Genomic DNA, 19,359 nt, shown 5'->3' with positions numbered 1-19,359 from the left:
AACAAACTCATCCTTCCAATACCCAGTACGAATGCAAAATTGAGGAAAACGAAAATCCAGAATTTTCATAAATTTATAGTTGGATTACTCTTTTTTGATAAAATTTAGCTCATTTTCTGGGTTGCTTTTGAATTGCTTTCTTGGCGAATCTGTATTTAATATAATCTGATATAAAAGTGCTAGCAGAAAACTTGCCTTTTCTAATTCTTAGTTCTTCTGCTTTCACACTTCGTTTGTTTGTCTAGTTAATAGTTGCCTTTTTGTCTTCTTCGGATGTCTACATTTTAAAAACAGCCTTCTACCGCTAATTTTTCCAAATATACAGAAATATCGAAAACCTTTCTTCCTTCTGTTCTTTTTTATATTCAAATATCGGATTTCTTTTCTTAGGGTGAAAAAAATCATTATTTAATTGACCAAAATACTAACCGGTTGTATTTTTTGTAAAATTACACGAAATGTCTTTGCCAAATGTGAATAAGCTTTCTCATGATGGTCGTGTTCGTTATTACAATTGGGCAAAAACGTTCACCAATGTCTCTTCCGGATTTTATACTCCCAAAAACGAAGACCAACTACGAGAGATTATAGTGGACGCAAATGCAAAGCGTAAACATGTTCGTGTTGTTGGCGCAGGCCATTCCCCGTCAGACATCGTTTGTAGTACCGGACATCTCGTTTCTTTGGACAAAATGAACAAAATGGTTTCTATTGACCATGAAGCTCAGACGGTTACGGTCCAAGCAGGTATTCGCTATAATCAGCTGCAAGTCATTCTTGAAAAATTAGGCTACTCTCTCCCTATTGTCGGTAGCATTTCCAACACTTCCGTTGCCGGTATTATGTCTACATGCACTCATGGTTCTAGTCTTCAACATCAGGTCCTTCCTGGTTATATTGAGTCATTACGTGTGATGCTCGCAGATGGCTCAATTGTCACTTGCTCGCGTACCCGTCAAAAGGATGTTTTTTCAGCTGCTCAAGTCAGTCTTGGTGCTTTGGGTGTTATTGTTGACTTGACCTTACGTGTGGTGCCTGCTTTTGATTTAATAGCTACCCAAGCCGCTATACCAGTTTCTACATTATTTGAGAAATGGAAGGCAAACCAGTTATGGGAGGCTGCAGAATTCGTTCGAGTTCATGTTTTTCCATACGCGAACCGTGCTGTCGTCTGGAGTGCAAACAAAGTTAACCCTAATAGCGTTCCCCATACTCCCAAGCAATCCAATTTCCGAATCAAATTTAACTCTTTTATTTACGAAAATTTGCTTTACATTGGTAATCTATTTCCTCGGTTTATGCCTACTTTGCAGCGTCTTGCTTATCACTTTTTCTATGGATGGAGGAACGGTCATCTCTCTACCACTGTTGGGCCCGGATTTGATGTTATGCAGATGTTTTGCTTCTTTTCTCAGCACGTCACTGAATATTCTGTTCCTTTGGACACAGCTTCGGATGCTTTAGAACAAGTTATCAACTATACTATTGGTCCTGCCCTTGAGCAGGGAATTTACACTCATCAGCCTTTGGAGGTTCGAGTAGCTGCTCCTACTCCTGAAGATGAGTGCTGGCTTTCTACTGCTTCTAAGGTTCCTACTTGCTATATTGAGAGTATCATGTATCGTCCTTATCACAGCAATGTCAAATACGAATCCTATTTTAATGCCTTCGAAGAGATTATGTGTGGTTTCAATGGTAAACCTCATTGGGCCAAAGAATTCCATTTGAATAAGAATCAACTTTTAGAACTGCATCCTAATCTCTCAAAGTGGCTAGAACTCCGTAATTTATTGGATCCCAACCGCATTTTTTGGAATAATTACATGCGTCGTCATTTCTCTTAGATGTGATGACTGTACATGAATACTTTTTAAGGCTATGCCTTGAAGGTTGTACTCACTTATTGAAGCTGCTCCGTTTGTCTTGAATCTTGAGTCTCTTTTCTAGCGAAATGTTTGCGTGTGTTTGTATAGACGAACACCAATTTACCTGTAAAGTAGTCGTATAGGCAAATAGATATTAAAAACAAGTAGGAGATTGATATAATTTATGTTATTTTACTTTTCCTTCTTTATCTTGTAAACTCATAGTCTTTCATGTGTCTTCAACATTTCGAAAATACTCATTTCAACGACGAAATGTCCTGGTAATACGGTAAATGGTGGACTTTTTAGAAATATTGCAAGACTTATCCAAATTCTGTAGTAAACGAATCCATAGCACATTCTTAGACTAACGGATTTGTTATATTTTATAAAAGCTGGTTTTATGTATATATATACCTTAAATTGAATTAAGTTGAATTGAATTGAAGCTCATCACCTGCATTACAAAGGACGAGAATCGAATGCTTTCTTTTTGTCTTAAATCGCGCTATGCTTGCAAAGTTATTCAAAAACCCTATAAAAATCTAAAAACTTTACGTTGGAACAGTACGACTGTAAGAACTAGATTTGCTCCGTCACCGACTGGGTTTCTACACCTTGGATCTTTAAGGACTGCTTTGTTTAATTATTTGTGGGCTAAAAAATGTAATGGGAAATTCATTGTACGTCTAGAAGATACCGATCAAAAGAGAAAAGTCAATGGCTCCGAACAGTCCATTTATGATTTATTACAAACTTTTGGACTTCAATGGGATGAAGGACCGATTACGGGGGGCCCTTTCGGTCCTTATGAGCAATCCAAACGATTGCACATTTACTCGGAATACATTTCCAAACTTCTAGCTTCTGGAAAAGCGTATAAATGCTACGACGAATGTTCAACGCAGTCTCCTAAAACGGACAAGAATCCCTATGTCGTCCGATTTCGCTCGGAAGAAGGACCAATAACCTTTGTTGATACTGTCTATGGAAAAATTACGATTAAGAGAAATACACCCAAAGTACTTAGTGATGATTTTGTGCTTTTGAAATCGGATGGATATCCAACTTACCACTTTGCTAACGTAGTTGATGATCATTTAATGGGGATCACTAATGTAATACGAGGTGAAGAATGGATTCCATCGACACCAAAGCATATTCAACTTTACAAGGCGTTTCATTGGCGCCCTCCGACATATTCTCATATTCCTTTATTGACGAATCCCGATGGGTCCAAGTTAAGTAAACGACAAAATGATGCTCATGTGACTAGCTTGCTTGAAAAAGGATTTGAGCCCATGGCCATTCTTAACTTTCTCGCACTAATGGGTTGGTCTTCCAGACAAAAAAACGACGTTATCCCTTTACCACAACTTTTGGAGCTTTTTTCCATTGATAGACTAACAAGAGGTTCTTGTATAGTCGCATTGGAGAAATTGCAATTCCTAAACAAACATTATTTACGCGAAAGGATGACCGATCCGAAGCAACTCGAACAAATTGTTGCTCAAATGCAAAAAAGCTTGAAAGAAAAATATCCCAATTCTGTATCTAGAATTTCCGACTCAGAGTACGTTTGCCGATGTCTGCTATTGTTACACAATCGTGTACGAACTCTGCCAGAATTTGTAGACCTTTGTGGCTATTTTTTTGAAGAACCTTCACAAAATACTATACAACATAGAATGCCTTTGGCGACGAATGTTTCCGTTCTTTTATCGCGTCTTCTTCATGAGTTTCAACTTTGTTCCTGGCAACCCCAAGTTCTTCAAACGATGGTTTCGGATGTTGCCAGCTCTTTCGGGATCCCATTAGGAAAGCTACAATCTTTGATTCGCCAAATTCTTTGCGGATCCGTTCCTGGCGCTAATTTAGCAGATACAATTCATTTACTCGGTCGAGATACTACCCTTCATAGGCTAGAGGCTTATAATAGAACCATATCATAATTACCTCCTACCTAATAAAGCTCGAATTCAACGTTTAATACCATTTTCACGCTTTTATTTATTACCCCTCTGCAAGGCACTGCGTTATACATTGAATTACGTTCTCCAAGAAACTTACCACTGGGAAGACCTCCTTTACAACAGCTGTACATGCAGCTGATTTCTTTCTTCAATATTTTCCATCAATGTCGGCTCAAAAACGATTATTTGTTAAAGTTGTTATACTGGGGGATAGCGGTGTTGGTAAGACATGTCTCATGAATCAGGTATGTCCCGTTCATCAGGGATTGATGCTAGAGGAATCAAAATTTATGGAACCGCATGTTTATAACGCGGAGTAGAAACCTTTTTTGGCTGCTTATAAATGTTGTTTCTCTAAAAGTGCATTCAAAGACATAAAAATACAGGGTTCTGAGGAGATTGCTCTACTAGAAAAATTGTGGTTTCGATTTGAATACCTTACACGACGTGTATTGAATCCTGGTCGGTTTTGAAATGGAGAATATCAGAAGAACGAAGGATTATCCGTTTCAGTGTTCAAGAACTCTCAGCATACGAAGTGATTCCCCCTCAAGCTCAAGTCCTATCAAGTTGCAAAATGCTAACCAGGAAAACTAGTTTGTGAATCAAAAGTTCAGCCGTGAATATAAGGCGACAATCGGAGCTGACTTTTTGACAAAAGACGTGATTATAGATGGGAAATCCGTCACCCTCCAAGTATGTGTAATCTTAACATATTCCTCTTATTGAATTGACACTAATATATTCAGTTATGGGATACCGCAGGTCAGGAGCGGTTTCAAAGTTTAGGCATGGCTTTTTATCGAGGAGCAGATTGTTGTGTGATTGTGTATAATGTAAATAACGCCAAAAGTTTTGAATCAGTGGAGAATTGGAAACAAGAATTCCTCTTACAGACATCTCAAGTTGAATCCTCCTTTCCAATTATTATTGTCGGTAACCAAATTGACAAAGATTCTTCTAAACGGGCCGTGTCCCTGAACCGGGCTTTAGCTTATTGCAAATCTAGACGAGAAAATCCGCTACCACATTTTGAAACCAGTGCCAAGGATAATAGCAACGTTGCTGCACTTTTTGAACAAGTCAGCCGATACGCTCTAGAAAACGAAACAATTCATGATGATTTTGTTAATGATTTTTCTGAACCCCTTATCATTTCTAAACCCCCTAATAATTCTAATTGTAACTGTTAATTCCTTACCAATTCTGGCACTTTTACTGTTCATTTCTTTTCGTTTGCTGTCTGTTCCAAGTTGAAACATAATTAAAGTTGTATCGTTCACGAATAGCTGCCATCTACGCTGATGCGCTAAATACACTCTTTCTTTCGTTGTCTATTGTTATTACTAACATCTCGGTACTTGCTCTATATTTTATAAATGTTAAATAATTTAGATTTAATGAATTTCATCAAAAAGAATGCGTATAATACAAATGTCAGTATAATAATAAACTCTCTAATATCCTTCCTCGCCCCATTCGTCCTCCATAGGCGCGTAGTTAGTGAGATTCTCCATTGGCATGAGAGGTCCTAACTTGTTTGTGGTTTGTGGCGATGCTGGGATGGATTTTATAGGAGATATTTTCATTGGAGAATAGGGAAGGTTCTCAATGTCTTCTTCGATGGTCTCATCGATATCATTCTCTTCTAGTCGTGCTTTCCTAAATTTTTCTGACACATCTTTAACCATATGATCATTGTTAATTATTGGCTTTGACGGGCTGTTGGATAGAGGCTTTGAAATTGTTCTCGGTGAAGCTCGAGGAGTTACTTGAGGACGAGCTTGAAATAAAAAAGGAGGATGGTGATCAAGTGCAGTGGTTTGGGATGACGGTGTCTGTTTTGTATTAGTTCTTCCAAAAAGGGGCGTATTTCCAAAATCTGGTGATGGTGTTGTTTTAGTGTTTTCATGTTTAGCGCTCTGCGATCGAGCTCCAGAAAATTTATTGTTCAAATCTAATCGTCCTGCGGCAGGTAGCCTTCGGTTACTGAATGCTGTAGTGCGTGGTTCATCAGCACTAACCGATCGAGCAGCACCAAATTCATTAGCTTTTTGTCTAGTCAGCGGTGTCTTAGGGCTTGCCATTGGACGATGATTGTTTCTGGATGTAGGCGTTGACAAAGCAGCAATCCTACCCTTCTGAGGAGATTTATTCGTAGTTTGACTAGGGGTTGTAGGAGCTTTGGAACTATAAGTGTTGTTCGTTCGGACATTCGATCTGGTTTGAGGTGGTTCCTTAAGCTTCTGTAAAAGATGCTCACCTTCAAACATAAATGGTCTCTGGTTTTTTTCCTCCCAAGACGAGATTTCTGGAATAAGTAATGCTTGTACTTTGGGTAAATCCCTTGATAGACGTTTCCGAATTTTTTCCTCGCGTAAAAGCAATCCGGGTTCCCTGCGACCTCTTTGCATAAGACGAGAAGAGTCATTTGCGCTTGCCTCCAGTTCACGTTTCCCTTCTAATAAAGAAGAGTATTTAGCTATAAGGTTCAAGAAATGCTTATTTTCTCTTGCTTCGTTTTCCAAGAACTTCAGATATTGTTCATGCGCTGATAGCGAATCTTCAGTTAGATTTTCTTCAAAAGCAGGAGAAAAAGAACGACGTTGCTCATCAGTGTAAAACAAAACATCCCAAGCTTTCTTTATTTTCCCCCGAGCATCTTCAATAAACACAGGAATATGCTGTTTCTTTAATTCTTGCAAATTCTGTAATTGTGTTTCCCATTTGGCCAAGTCTTCTCGATACACTCCAGACGATTGTTCTAAATGAGCATAATCAGCAGCGTTAATATTGAGTTTCTCCCAAAGATCATGAACTTCATCACGAAAAGCATTTATCTGCATAACACACTTTTCTTTCATGTTTACTAACATATCCTTTTGCTCGTAGAGTTTGGTTATAAGTAATTGTGGGACGCAAAATTGGGGAGGTCGGTTCATATGGGTGTTTTTAAGTTCTTGAAACGAAGGTTCGTCTATTGATTCGACGCCTATCTCCATCCATAATTGAATGATTTCAGACTCTAAATTATTTACGAGCTCAAGTCGAGAATCTAGTTCCTTTCGTGCTTCTTCATTACGGAGTCTTAAAGAATCCAGAAATACATCTGAAACATCAGACAAAAATGCATTCTCGAAATCGGGAATGGCAAATGGCGTTCCTAATTGTTTACAAGTTTGCTCTAGCTGTTGGTATAAGACTATAATGTTAATTACGGGCCGTTAGAATGTTAACCTTACCTTTAATAGTAGACACTTTCTTGTCGTATTGAGCCATATACTGACTTTCTAAATGAGTAAGTTCATCTAGGCATTGAATTAGAGGAGGATTTATTTGAAGATCCACATCAGGGTCATCTAGCTTGAGTGAAGAAGCTAAAAATTGAATTGTATCAATCTTCTGACGACAATCGTTTTCAAGATTCTTTCGACATTGCTCCATTTCATGAAGCTGAGCGTTCATAGCTGTCGTAAACAATTCAAATAGGGAAGAATTGTCTCCATCTGTTCCAAGAACCTGATGCAATATTTCAATCCTTTCAAAATGGTTTTCTACTTGTTCACGAAAATTTGTCCAAGTATAATTTTTGTCATTTTCGTTTAAGTATGGCTCCTCTGCAACGTTATCTTGACTATTTTCTATATCCATACTGTTTCACTCAATTCTGTACAATTCCAAAAATTCCTATGCAATTTTCTTTTCACGAAGACGAAAAGTACACTTGAAAGAAGAAATTTACCATACCAAGACTAAAGAGAAACCCTTAGCATTAGAAAATACGAATGTTGTACTACAGTCGTAGAGGACAGCCCCCGAGTACTGTGGTTTAAAGTAGTTGAAGTAGGATTCATTAACAAGAGACAACTGGATAAATTTATAAAAAAGGCCATTTATTTAAAAAAACATTGAATAAACAAATTAAAATGTAAGTTAGCTGCTCTTAACGTCTAAGGCAAACATTGCTAAAATATATCTACAACTCAAGCCACATATAGATGAACATTCAGCTCTTGGTTTGAGAGAGTACAAGTAATTAGTTTGAAGTTTGAACAACTATATGGTAGACGTTTGTTAAAAAATATGGATAGCTGGTTTGCCTTTTAAAAGTGGTTATTGACAGACCTTTCTATTTGTAGTTTGTGAATTATAACATACAATAAACTCAATTTTTGCCAGCATTTATTTATTAAAAGCGGGAGAGGTCTGATAATTAAAAGAAATCAAATACTAGGAAATTCATGAAACATGACACGTTCCAAAATTAAGGAATAAAAGCCGTAAATAGACAAATCAATCTTGAAAGTGTCAAACAAAAACTTGATAAACAAAAGCTCTCTAGAATTGAAACGTGAATCATCTCAAAGTGAGAGCTCGGATAGAGGACCGGGAAAACAAAACGTCAAAACAAAAACTTAGATCATTGAAACAAAAGAATGGAATAAAAATAAATCAAACTATCCAACATGGTAAAATGAAGAACCAAATTATCAACATAGTACTGTCGAGATTTCTGGTATGACCCAGCAATATGGAGATATAATAGAGCAGGTTAGGAAAGTCATAGCTGAATTTGCAGAGGACTCGAAAACATATTCATCATACTGGGCTTGGGATGAGATATAAATTGAGCTCGTCCAGCGGAATGTACAGACAGTTTACCAGCTCTACGCATTTGTCGTTCCAATACATAGACCCGGAAAAAGTCCGAGTTTAATCGCGGACGACGCATCTCTTTGCGTACAAGGACTTCATTCCATGGAAGCAAAGGTGTATCTGATGGAGAAGAGGTATGTAAGATACCGTCCTCCATAAACCAGTTATCTCTGTTCAGCTTTTGCAAGGTCATCCTGTTACTCGGACGAGTAAGAGTCGGTTCTATAGGTTCTTGTATAGCTGGATTTTTACGATACATAACGCCAGAAATACTAGCAGAAAAAGAACGGAGCCTTTTCTTGAATGTAGAGCCTAAATCCGACAAGCTGAAAGTCGAAGACCTTTTACGTAAGGATTTTCGTCCTTGTAACGTAGAAGAAAAGCTTTGGGAGGATTCAGGTGAAGGAAGAGAAGAAGCTTGACGAACTTGCTGAATGAACTCCCAGGAGACAGCAAGAGGGTGATCACTGTCGGCAGCTTCGAACACTATAGATGAGAATTAGTAAAGCTACTGGCGTAGTATAAGAATGGTACCTGGATAGTTTGGAACGTCTCTTTTAGGTTCAAAAGAGACAGAATCTAAATAATAAACCAATGACTGACTGGATGCCTGACTAACTTTAGAGTCCGATTTACGATTTGTCAAAACGCGACCACAACAAGGGTTGGCACAGTGATGATGCAGCAAAAAATTGTTGAAAAACAATGTCTTTCTGGAGTTGTTTGTTAAAGTAGGACCTGAAATTCTTGTTTGAGGTTGAGTAGAGAAGAGGAATGCGAAATCATCATCATTGTGTAATGGTTGAGAAGAAGGTGATAACATATGATTTAAGTTGGCATGAAGAAGTCTTTTATTCGATAGCCTGCTAAGACGATCTCGACGATGAATTTTGAACTTTAAAGGGACTGATATCGTAGTGTCTTGCAACAGTTGAAGGGTCAAGTCTCCAGCTTGAGGATAACGATGATGTTTGGAACTTTTCCTACTACCAACAGACGAGTCCTCTTTTTGTGAGCTTTTTTCTGACAGAGAATTGCAATTGGGAAAATCGGCCAGAAGTTCTCCCTGGCTCGAATTGTATACACAGCTATCGAGTTCTACCCGGTTAAAAAGTCTGATATTCATAATCCAACAAGACCAAAGACCCAAGAAAAGGAAGATATCTTCATTAAGAGATGAAAACAAGAGAAAAAGGAAGGGAAAATAGAGATCCAATTGTCGGAACCTTCCGAGAGAAAAGAAAATCAAAGAAACGAAACCGAATACGAACCGAAATTAATAAAGAGATAAGAAAAATAGTATAATGAAATCCAAAACTTCAAAATGAATCAAGAAAAGATCGTAACCCAAGTACCTAAACAACAATGAAACCGTAAACCAACAAAAGAAAGAAAATAAATTCGTCTATTCGACGATAGAAAAAGCAATAAACAAGGGCTTTCAAAGAAAAAAAAAATTAAAGTAAAGAAATAAGCTGAAACGTCTGAAATTGGTTAACAAACAAACAACCTTATGCTTGCTTCTAATGCATGTACGGAGAAAAAATAGAGGTTATTTGTAACAGGATTTTTTTTCCGCCAAGTAAGAGTATAAAGAAACGACGTTCGATTACAGGAGCAAAATAACATACCATCGTTTTTCCAAATCGACTGCTTTTAGCTTTAGGAACCGAAAGAACCCGGGTGGCATAAAGTTACCGACATCTGGAGAACAGAAACGGTTACGGCGAATGCGTTCGGCTTGATCTAAAGAAACGAATATGGAATCTATGACTTCTTCCCGGGCACTCTTGCATTGCTTTAGCGTTAATGAGAGGAATCAAAAAGCCTATGCGACATGATGAGGAAAAAACGAGCATTTCCTTGCAACAAACGGTAAAGTAAGACTGGCAACGTAATACGAATTTGGGTTGTTTATGAGCCAGGTCTTCTTCCATAACTATAAGAAACGATGCTCAATTCGTCTTCTATGAAACTTTACTGCGATATCATACAAAAAATTTCGTCGATAACATGATATTTGGTGGCAGGAAACCTGCAAGTCTCCAGTAAAATTTTATTTCTCTTTGTCAGTTTTAAAGAAATGGAAGAATTTCCATATTTTTTCTTTTTCGTTTGAACAGCCTAGTGAAAGTCCAGTTTAATTGTTTATATCATACTATGTATATTATATCATGAGGAATTTCAGTCAAAATTTACGGAAGATTTGGAAGATTTGGAAGCATTTACATTTATTTTGAATTATTTTTGTTTTCGTTTTGAAGGAATCCATCATCATCTGTGAAAGGAAACGAGGACGACGCATGAAACCTGTGTATGAGCCATGTACGAATCATCATCGTCTTTGGTCTTTGGTCTGTTGTAGGGTATTTCTGTAGTAGCCTTTTGAGTTAACTATGAAAAATATATCTTATAGCTTTCTCAAGCGTTTACAAACCGTCATTTTACCGTTTTCGTATAATTTCAACCAACAAACCTCTTTAATACGATGCTTCTCTTTGATCACATTCGATGGAAATCGGACTGTATCAAAAGTGAATGTTGCGTGTTTGTAATATAGACAGTGAATTGAACCTGATTTATTAATCAATTGTCTCTCAGAAAAGTAATAAGAAGAGTTCTTGTGAATTTATCGACAGATCCGAGGAAAGAAATTGAGATATTGAGAATCAAGACTTCATTAGCGTATCATATCGCCTTATCCAATTTGGTTGTGATTGTTTACCTTTATTTTATCACCTTTCAGTTCCTTATGGGTCTCGTGCTTTCCATTCCTTCTATTATAGGAAGCTCCTTGACGGGCATCGTTGGCATTGGTAGCAGTTTTATCGTCACTTCGCTGTTAAGTCTAACAAACTATATTCAGAGTACTGTAGGTGCGATTATTAGCTATGCAGTTTTATATTTGCTGAATTCGCTGCTGTCTTGGTGCATGCTGAGCTCCTGGTTTAATAATAAACTGTCGAAGCTATCAGCTGGGTACTTGCAATTTGATTGCCAAAATGATGGAAAATGTTACAGTGTTTTTGCTGTTCATCGCTTGTCTTTTGCCCTTGTGATGTTCCATTGCCTTTTTGCCTTTATTCTAAGTCTTTGTAATTCTCAATCTACAGTTTCTGCGAAGATTCAAAATAGTTTGTGGCCATTCAAAATTGTTTTGTGGATTATTCTAGTCACAACTTCATTTTTGATCCCCACTTCATTCATTTCTTTTTGGGGTAATGTTTTATCTGTAATTGGGTCTGCCTTGTTCATCGTATACGGCTTACTGCTTCTCATCGATTTCGCACATACTTGGGCCGAAAAATGTGTTGAACGAGTATTGGTTACTGATTCTACCTCTTCCAAATTTTCTTTGATCGGCTCTACTGTAGGCATGTATCTAGTTGCTTTGGTGCTTACGATTCTTGCATATGTCTATTTCTGCGCTTCTTCTTGTTCGTTTAATCAAGCCATTAACACCATTAACCTTCTATTATGTATTGCTGTTAGCTGTATTTCAGTGCATCCTATTGTTCAAGAATATAATCCTCGATCGGGCCTTGCACAGGCTTCTATGGTTGCGTGTTACACTTGCTACCTAATTCTGTCTGCCTTAGCTAATAGACCAGATGAGGAAAAATGTAATCCATGGAGTGGATCCGCTACTGGAACTCGAGAGTTTAGCAAAGTAATTGGAGCAGCTTTCACCTTTTTAACTATCGTATACAGTGCTTTGAGGGCAGTTTCCGGCTCGGATAAAGATGAAGGTTATGAATATGTTTACGGTGATGCTCACAATTTATCTCGCGAAAGAAGTTTAGAGCCCAGTTTAGATAATGACGACGTCGTATCAAATTCGTATTCTGATTACAATTATATTTGGTTTCATGTTATTTTTATTTTAGCAGCTTGTTATACTGGTTCGCTCCTTACCAACTGGAACACAATGAATATCTATGAAAACAAAGAAAACGATGTTTTTGTACGTATAGGATTTTCTTATGCTGCCGTGTGGGTTAAAATAATAACTTCATGGATCTGCCATTTACTATATGGTATGTTTTTCTTATGATGGTGTTTGTTGTTTACTAATCTTTTTTTAGCCTGGACTTGTTTGGCTCCTATATTCTTTCCATATCGTTTTATGATTTGATGATGTATCCTAGCATAAATTATAATGATCCTCTTTTAATTTCAGTACATTAAGTATTTGGAAAATGTATTCATGATGTTCCGTCCTTGTAATAAAAAGCTGGAGGTTATTTTATTTTTTTTTTTTATTCAGAAAAACGGAAAACCTAGAAACGAGAAGATAAAAAAAAATCCTATAATGTTCCGGACTTTCATGTTGTCTCTAGACATTGTACGAGCTTAAGCTATAATGAGTCTCAGCTTAATTGCAAGATCTGACGAAAACAGGTATGGATGTTGTCGCAGTAGGCAAGCTGTAGACAATTGGCAATTAGGTGTTATTTATATATTGGTCATGTTAGTCTCTGAAGGATTGTGAAAATAAAAGTCATTTTTTAGTTACATACCGGTCTCAAAAGATTAAAGATTGAATATTAATCAATGCATTTTGCATATCGAATCTTTACTTCATTGCATGAAATTCAAAAGCAATGTGCAAAGAGCGAGTAATCTTAAGCTTGGTAACAAAGTCGAGGTTTCTACTTTGAAGGTAAGAAAAGAATATATGATTTTTTATAAGAAAGCTTCATGAAAGGACACTATTGGTTTTGTTTATGAAAGTGTAAACAAACGCGAAACTGAAATTCGTTACTTTCCTTTGTGACTCAAGGCTGCGTAAGAGATGCGAAATTCTTGCTGGAGCCAACTTTTTATTTCTTCAATTCCTGCCCACTGGGCTGATTTTGATTAAATCTTGAGCTATTTTAGATGAAAGATTGAGATTTGAATTTACATTGAGCTAAATCCCTTTCAATTTCGCCTTTCTTAGCGGCTTCTGAACATTTGCGGTTTTGCATCGAACACCGATCAACAGCTTTTATGTGACGCTCTTTTGCTAATTATTCATTGAAATTTCTCTTTATTTATTTATTTTTAGGATGTCGGAAAATGAGTTAAAATTCGATTTAAGCGATCCTCCTGCATACAGCCATGCTAATGTTTACAATGTTGATCTCGAAAAGGGACTTCCTTTGTATAAACCAAAAGACATAAAAAAATTGTCCTATACAACTTCCTTCAAAACCAAGGAGAGAAAGAAAAAGATAATGACTGAATTTGACAGCTTCAATGGTTTCTTTACCGACTTTAGGAAGAATATAGATCATTATTTCCCTGAAAATGTAGTCGTTAAAAGTAAATGGAGGTTCTTCAGTTTGATATTCGTTTTATCATTGCTTTGTACATTAGCAATCTCCTATCGTTTCAATTTTCTTCCTTGGTTATTAACTGTATCAATTGAAAAAGGATACGGTCAGGCTTTACCTTCAGGCATTTTTCTTGTGATATGGGCAATATTCTTTGCTCTTTTCTGTGGTAAGTGGAGCGTTATTGTTAATCGTAAACGTTATTAGAATGTGTGTTACTAAGAAAGCCTAGCACTTATTTGGCCTTTCATATTGACAGTACGGATTGCCGCTAAAGTTATAATCTTTATCGTGGTTGGTCTTGGCAACGGTCTTGCATGGTTCGTTGGTGCTATCTTTTGGGGATTTTATAACATTCTTGTTTTTTTCCTTGGAATGGAATTTGAGCGCTAAGCTGAAAACACCGGTTCGGCTACGCTTCCCAGATATCAACAGAGAAATGATGCACTAGCTCCTCCGCCGAAACTTAATGCTAACTTGTTAACCTTTCTTTTCTCATGAGCCTTAACTCTTCTGATCGAAAGTCAACAAGTAGAAAAAGAGAATATTCCAAGCGGTTTATTCCGGTGAATATTTATATGTCTTTGTTAAGCGTTCTTGCGTTTAATTTTGACTACGAAATCATCCTTGTATCAATATAAATGGAAATGACGAAGAAAAGTGGACAATAGAAAGGCATGCATACAATCCGCTCATTGAAAGGAACCGTAATCTGAGATCATTGGGATCATACTAGGTTCTTAATGATTATTATTACTATTATTCTTAATTGCAATTGAATACGATCGTTTTATTTGTTTTCATTGAACTTGTAATTAGTCTTTTGTCACTTGTAAAGGAACAACTTGCAAAGATTCTATCGAGAAAACAAATTACGGGAAATAGTCAACGTATAAAAAAATAAAAAGAGCAGCAAAAAAGTAGAGGAGCCTACGGCACCCGGGATTCCCATGTTCGTCTCCAACCATAGTATGAACGAGACCTTCAGACGTTTTCACTTAACTGCAGTGATCGGACGGGACCTGGTGTTCCGCCTAGTTGTGGCCGTAGATAATTGTTTCAATCTGAAAAGCTAAATATTTATCAGCTATAACTACTAAAAAGGCTTAGGTTCTTCTGCATGTCATATCTATAAGGAAGAATAATAATTCCTATCTAACTAAACATAATTTATCACAATCTGTAAACCTAATTACCCAATTTTATTGCGTTGAACGCTATTTCAAAAAACCCAGATTCCATACCTATAATACTTTTTATCAAGTTCTCTATCGAATTCTCTTATTCGAGCTCTTCATCGCTCAGAGAATTAAGCTCGTCATCATCATTCTTTAAAGCACCTTTTTTCTTCTGACGCATGTCTTCCTTATGATTTTGGTCTTCCAAAATTGCTTCACGTAGAAGTCTACGCTGCTCTTCACGAATTTCACGTTGAACGACAACGTAGGCACCCAAAGGTGTTTTATCCCATTCCTCATTCGCTAAGAAGGTCTCAACTGAATCGAGGTTAGCAGGACTGAATTTTTGTTTAGCACGATGAGTTAAGACAAACTCAGTTTGCTGTTCAAGCTTTTGGACCAATATCAGAAGAGAGCGATTTAGCTTGACATTTTTACTTTTCTTTGCAAACCGCTTAGCACGAACAATTACTGGTATGACAAATTCGGGGAAAGCAATGCTTGTAGCATATAAAACATAATATTCCCCTAAAAGTTCCAACATCTGATTAGTTATGCCATCTTGATAAACGCGTGTCCTCAAATACGCAGTTGGCGCGCGAATTTCAACTTCAAAATCCAAAGGTTTTAATGTGCTAGGCTTGGGCTTCCTTGAAAGTTCCGGGGAATCCAAGACATCGAACAGTACTGGCGCCATAGGAATGAAAAGACCGGTATGTCTTGAGAGGTAAATGAGACTTCGTAAAACATGAAATCTCATGGGATATAGTTGAGATGAGGGGGAAATCATCATTGCACCTAGAGCAATTTGAACTAAAGGGTATACCAAAGATTGCATTTCCACTGCTATTCCCTTTTCGCGGCTCAACCAAGTAGCCCGACTTAACAAGCGAGACCAAAAGTCAATTGCATGCACATACGACCAGCTTTGTACAAGTTTCCTTGTCTCTGGCTTTGGCTGATGGATTGTGTTTCTGAGAGTAATAGCAAGTTGTCGAATATATCGAAAAGTAACTAAATAACAGCTTTCGGGATTTAACAAAAATAAATCTGCGGAACTATTTTTCATAAAATTAATAGCCGCTAAAGTGTGAACAGTTGTATAAGAACAAATGCGAATCATGGTTAAATACATATGCTTGAAAACAAATTCCAGCAAAGTCAAGTCTGCCGTTAAGCAAATACTACGTAAAACCAAAACGCATGAAACTCTAACAGAATCATCACGGTTGGTACTCCAGACCTCAACAACAGCCTCCACAAATTGTTTCAAAAACTTTCGATAAGTGATCATGTAAGGAAGGACATTTTGAGTTTCACGAAGTAGTAAAGATATATTTTTAGCATCAGTCATTCCTTCCAAAAATCGCAAGATGGAAAATCCATAGGACTTAAGCATAGGACTGAGGCGAGACAAAATCTTATTGTCAGTATTTACAATTTTCCTACCGCTTTTTTCTGTTTGCACGGGAACATGATGATTCAGCACACGTGGAACAGCTTGAATGGCTAACAATAAAAGGTCGTTAAATACTCTAGAATCTGTTATTGAGTATTTCAGGTTCATCCCTTCGTCCTCATTCAAATAAGCGGCTGCCTTAAATGCTTGAATCACCTTCTGCAAAGTTGTCAACGACTTTTGATTATTTAAATGATCCCGCCATTTACTCAGCATATCCATAGTAATCTCAGTTTTTCCTACACTAGACCGCTTGCCTCCTTCAGTCTCATCCTCCTGCAATACTGCATCTGCATTGAAATCCAACAGGTCGCTATCATTTTTCTTTAAATAATTGTAAAAGTCTGGGTCCTTCTCCTTCAATGAATCAAGTTGTTCTTGATATTGCTCAGCATCCGCCTCTTCTTCGTCAGAAGAGCTGCTTTCCTCTTGTTCCTGAGTGACTTTTTCTTTTCTGTTCTTCTTCGACTTGGAGACCCCTTTTTCAGTTTCCTGATCTTTCGGAGAAGGGTTTTTGTTTTTCTGAAGTGTAGTTGGTTCGGTCACAGCAGAGTCTTCAAAATCACCGTTTAAAAAATCATCCATAGTCATATCTTCATTCTCCGACTCAGGGGTTTCATTTTGGGATTTGTCCAAGAACTGTTTCACCTCATTCTGTAAACCCTTTTTAGCGCCTGAATTTTTATGGACTCCAGTGGAATTGGAAGTCTCGGAAGATTTTTTATTTATTTTACCATCTTTTTTGTTTTTTAATTGACTCTTTCTTGCCTTTAAAATGGCTGATATCTTCGACATATAGAATTTGGAGGTGGTTGGTTTTTTTCCAGTGGTGGAAATCGGTATGCCTAGTATCCTACACTAACTCAATCTCTTGTAATTTTGGTTTTTTGGTGCTATGAGATCTTTGTTTTAAAAGTAAGTATTATTAGTGAAGAATTATACATTTCTTTAATTTTGACCTTCTTTTGATGACCATTGGTTTCCAAGAGGAATTCGTTCTTCATGAAGATTCATGAAATTCCCAGGTCTGAAGCAAATACTGTAAAAGGAAAAAAGCATATATCAACAGGATTTGGAATTGAATCTGATTCTTCCTTGCTGAATGATTCTTCCATCCAAAATAGTAGTGTGCAGCCATCAAGTCGCAAACCACTATCCGATGATTTTAATGAGCCATTATTGACAAATATACCTTCTGAGTCATTTTGCGAACCGGAAAAGCGTGGGAGGAGCTTTGCAAGGAATCCTTGTTCCTCAGGGAAGGGACCAAATGGGGATAATGATCAAGGTGATGCTTATGCGCTTGAAAATGAAAACCTTTCAATTCAACCTTCTTGCCTAGAAAACCAATTAGATAAGTTTGATGTCTCTGAAGGTCATAAGCAGGGACTGCCCAAGACGAAAATCCAAAAAGAGAAGCGAAAAGCAGGAAGACCGAAAAAGTTGTCTTACGTAGCAGAGGATATACTCTCAGAAGGGCTTTCTCATAAACGGAGGCGTGGTCGGCCAAGAGGTTGGAGAAAGCATCCTGAAAGAGATGTCTGTCTGGAAATGATTGATGCTCCTGTTGAAAAACATAACCCAAAGAGTGTTTTTGAAGCAGTTGTCGTACCTTTAAATTCCGTTAAAAATTCTTTAAAACAGGAAATTGCAAATGAGCCAAATGATAGAACCTGGGATTTTGAACACCATTCAGGCATGAACACCGACGTGAACATGCAAGATGGCGAACTGGAAGATTCCGTTCCCGGATTGACATTTGATTCTAGCATAGGCCCTTCTTCGTGTGACTTACCTAACAATAATGAATCATTGAATGTTACTAAGTCCGATCCAGACTCTGATACCAACTTCAGTTTTTCCGATGATGATTTCGCTGTATTAGATAAAATTGAGCATGAGTTTGAAATACATGATACGGATCAGCCCAAGAGTACTTCTCCTTCTAGTTCACCCTCCCATAGGATTACTTTGTGTGAAAATAATGAAGCTCTACCTCAGAAGAGTGTCACAGAAATAAAGGAAATACAGAAAAATAATACTCTTAATAGTCGGAAAGAGAACAATAACATTTTTCAATCTAGCAGCAAAGCAAAAGCACACCATGCCGGGATGCGTTTTCATGTACGGCCGACATTTAATGGTCGAAGCAACCTTGAGGCTAAATCCATTGGAAAGCCTTCTAATTTTAAATATCCTTCTTTTCTGAAAAGTTCAAGGAACAACGAAAATACATCAAGTGCGAGAAATAAGCCCCTTGTTCGCAGCCCTTTTGCTCAAAACAATTCTGGTGATCGAATCAAACAAACCCTTTCAAAACCATTTCGACCTCCTCTGAAAAAAGATGCACTACATAATATTATTGAGGAAGGAACAGAACCAGAATCTGGTCCTAGGAGTTCAAGAATGATGCATCTTGATGACGCTAATTTAACTAATGATGGTCATTCTTCTGTAGTCAGTAGATTGCAATCAGAAGTCTCCAATTTACAGGACCAAGTATCCATAGTTGAGTTAGCCTATGATCTTGAAAATACCCAGGAAGACGAAGTGAAGTTGTACGAAAATATACAAAGATGGAGAAGGTCGGCTCAGTTAGCCGTTGAAGTCCTTTTCCCTGTATTTTCGTTAAAGTTTACAACAATGCTGCAGGAAGTGCCAGAATCTGTTTTGCCAAGTGTTGTTGATGATCTTCGTTCAAAACCATGTAACATTGGGACGTATCTTGAACAACTGAATATCCCTTTTTCTTTATTAAACTATAATCCGGAAAACGATTCTTGGGGAGATGAAACTTAAATACCTTTTTTTGGAATGATTTTTTATGTATAATGTGTTCTAGGTAATGAAATGATTAATCAATTCGGTACTATCTGAAGTCAAATATATTTCATATATTTTTATTAATTA

General features: G+C 37.3%; 9 protein-coding genes and 1 non-coding gene across 10 annotated transcripts; 6 read left to right on the top strand and 4 right to left on the bottom strand.

Annotated features, from left to right (window-relative positions):
* The first annotated feature begins 2 nt into the window (after window positions 1-2).
* SPOG_02120 (D-arabinono-1,4-lactone oxidase) lies at window positions 3-2,088 on the top strand. The gene has a single exon (XM_013167225.1). The coding sequence runs from the start codon at window positions 459-461 to the stop codon at window positions 1,842-1,844; it is 1,386 nt and encodes a 461-aa protein (XP_013022679.1). The 5' UTR covers window positions 3-458; the 3' UTR covers window positions 1,845-2,088.
* A 9-nt stretch (window positions 2,089-2,097) lies between these two features.
* Window positions 2,098-3,913, top strand: SPOG_02119 (glutamyl-tRNA synthetase). Its single transcript, XM_013167224.1, has one exon. It carries the CDS (start codon window positions 2,348-2,350, stop codon window positions 3,815-3,817), a length of 1,470 nt encoding a protein of 489 aa, XP_013022678.1. The 5' UTR covers window positions 2,098-2,347; the 3' UTR covers window positions 3,818-3,913.
* SPOG_02117 (antiparallel microtubule cross-linking factor Ase1) lies at window positions 2,522-7,701 on the bottom strand. Its single transcript, XM_013167222.1, has 2 exons — window positions 7,081-7,701; window positions 2,522-7,040 (listed from the first exon to the last, which is right to left on the bottom strand). The coding sequence occupies exons 1-2, from the start codon at window positions 7,487-7,489 to the stop codon at window positions 5,296-5,298; spliced, it is 2,154 nt and encodes a 717-aa protein (XP_013022676.1). The 5' UTR covers window positions 7,490-7,701; the 3' UTR covers window positions 2,522-5,295.
* Window positions 3,850-5,265, top strand: SPOG_02118 (GTPase Ypt71). The gene is made up of 3 exons (XM_013167223.1): window positions 3,850-4,083; window positions 4,436-4,534; window positions 4,588-5,265. Exons 1-3 carry the CDS (start codon window positions 4,003-4,005, stop codon window positions 5,029-5,031), a joined length of 624 nt encoding a protein of 207 aa, XP_013022677.1. The 5' UTR covers window positions 3,850-4,002; the 3' UTR covers window positions 5,032-5,265.
* A 308-nt stretch (window positions 7,702-8,009) lies between the features above and the next one.
* On the bottom strand, window positions 8,010-10,463 carry SPOG_02116 (uncharacterized protein). The gene is made up of 2 exons (XM_013167221.1): window positions 9,029-10,463; window positions 8,010-8,980 (listed from the first exon to the last, which is right to left on the bottom strand). The coding sequence occupies exons 1-2, from the start codon at window positions 9,618-9,620 to the stop codon at window positions 8,400-8,402; spliced, it is 1,173 nt and encodes a 390-aa protein (XP_013022675.1). The 5' UTR covers window positions 9,621-10,463; the 3' UTR covers window positions 8,010-8,399.
* A 515-nt stretch (window positions 10,464-10,978) lies between these two features.
* Window positions 10,979-13,067, top strand: SPOG_02115 (sphingolipid biosynthesis protein). The gene is made up of 2 exons (XM_013167220.1): window positions 10,979-12,531; window positions 12,580-13,067. Exons 1-2 carry the CDS (start codon window positions 11,247-11,249, stop codon window positions 12,627-12,629), a joined length of 1,335 nt encoding a protein of 444 aa, XP_013022674.1. The 5' UTR covers window positions 10,979-11,246; the 3' UTR covers window positions 12,630-13,067.
* A 123-nt stretch (window positions 13,068-13,190) lies between these two features.
* Window positions 13,191-14,702, top strand: SPOG_02114 (uncharacterized protein). The gene is made up of 2 exons (XM_013167219.1): window positions 13,191-13,981; window positions 14,045-14,702. Exons 1-2 carry the CDS (start codon window positions 13,546-13,548, stop codon window positions 14,203-14,205), a joined length of 597 nt encoding a protein of 198 aa, XP_013022673.1. The 5' UTR covers window positions 13,191-13,545; the 3' UTR covers window positions 14,206-14,702.
* A 37-nt stretch (window positions 14,703-14,739) lies between these two features.
* Window positions 14,740-14,860, bottom strand: SPOG_16196. Its single transcript, XR_001203081.1, has one exon. It is a non-coding gene; the product is annotated as a 5S ribosomal RNA (ribosomal RNA).
* SPOG_02113 (noc complex subunit Noc2 family protein) lies at window positions 14,794-17,283 on the bottom strand. The gene has a single exon (XM_013167218.1). The coding sequence runs from the start codon at window positions 17,242-17,244 to the stop codon at window positions 15,094-15,096; it is 2,151 nt and encodes a 716-aa protein (XP_013022672.1). The 5' UTR covers window positions 17,245-17,283; the 3' UTR covers window positions 14,794-15,093.
* A 3-nt stretch (window positions 17,284-17,286) lies between these two features.
* On the top strand, window positions 17,287-19,327 carry SPOG_02112 (Swi5 complex subunit Swi2). Its single transcript, XM_013167217.1, has one exon. The coding sequence runs from the start codon at window positions 17,452-17,454 to the stop codon at window positions 19,246-19,248; it is 1,797 nt and encodes a 598-aa protein (XP_013022671.1). The 5' UTR covers window positions 17,287-17,451; the 3' UTR covers window positions 19,249-19,327.
* Window positions 19,328-19,359: the final 32 nt, after the last annotated feature.

The sequence above is a fragment of the Schizosaccharomyces cryophilus genome (genome assembly GCF_000004155.1).
Source record: "Schizosaccharomyces cryophilus OY26 unplaced genomic scaffold supercont4.2, whole genome shotgun sequence".
Taxonomy (NCBI): Eukaryota; Fungi; Ascomycota; class Schizosaccharomycetes; order Schizosaccharomycetales; family Schizosaccharomycetaceae; genus Schizosaccharomyces; species Schizosaccharomyces cryophilus.
Note: the sequence above shows the minus strand (reverse complement) of the source record. Positions and strands in the feature narration are given on the sequence as shown.

Excerpts from the sequence above, each read along its gene's own strand:
- SPOG_02120 (XM_013167225.1), top strand. The coding sequence starts at position 459 with ATGTCTTTGCCAAATGTGAATAAGCTTTCTCATGATGGTCGTGTTCGT.
- SPOG_02119 (XM_013167224.1), top strand. The coding sequence starts at position 2,348 with ATGCTTTCTTTTTGTCTTAAATCGCGCTATGCTTGCAAAGTTATTCAA.
- SPOG_02118 (XM_013167223.1), top strand. The coding sequence starts at position 4,003 with ATGTCGGCTCAAAAACGATTATTTGTTAAAGTTGTTATACTGGGGGAT. Across the intron at positions 4,084-4,435 it reads AGACATGTCTCATGAATCAG|TTTGTGAATCAAAAGTTCAG; the intron begins GTATGTCCCGTT and ends CAGGAAAACTAG. Across the intron at positions 4,535-4,587 it reads GGAAATCCGTCACCCTCCAA|TTATGGGATACCGCAGGTCA; the intron begins GTATGTGTAATC and ends TAATATATTCAG.
- SPOG_02117 (XM_013167222.1), bottom strand. The coding sequence starts at position 7,489 with ATGGATATAGAAAATAGTCAAGATAACGTTGCAGAGGAGCCATACTTA. Across the intron at positions 7,041-7,080 it reads GAAAGTGTCTACTATTAAAG|TCTTATACCAACAGCTAGAG; the intron begins GTAAGGTTAACA and ends TTAACATTATAG.
- SPOG_02116 (XM_013167221.1), bottom strand. The coding sequence starts at position 9,620 with ATGAATATCAGACTTTTTAACCGGGTAGAACTCGATAGCTGTGTATAC. Across the intron at positions 8,981-9,028 it reads AGACGTTCCAAACTATCCAG|TGTTCGAAGCTGCCGACAGT; the intron begins GTACCATTCTTA and ends TCTCATCTATAG.
- SPOG_02115 (XM_013167220.1), top strand. The coding sequence starts at position 11,247 with ATGGGTCTCGTGCTTTCCATTCCTTCTATTATAGGAAGCTCCTTGACG. Across the intron at positions 12,532-12,579 it reads GATCTGCCATTTACTATATG|CCTGGACTTGTTTGGCTCCT; the intron begins GTATGTTTTTCT and ends ATCTTTTTTTAG.
- SPOG_02114 (XM_013167219.1), top strand. The coding sequence starts at position 13,546 with ATGTCGGAAAATGAGTTAAAATTCGATTTAAGCGATCCTCCTGCATAC. Across the intron at positions 13,982-14,044 it reads ATTCTTTGCTCTTTTCTGTG|CACTTATTTGGCCTTTCATA; the intron begins GTAAGTGGAGCG and ends AAGAAAGCCTAG.
- SPOG_02113 (XM_013167218.1), bottom strand. The coding sequence starts at position 17,244 with ATGTCGAAGATATCAGCCATTTTAAAGGCAAGAAAGAGTCAATTAAAA.
- SPOG_02112 (XM_013167217.1), top strand. The coding sequence starts at position 17,452 with ATGAAGATTCATGAAATTCCCAGGTCTGAAGCAAATACTGTAAAAGGA.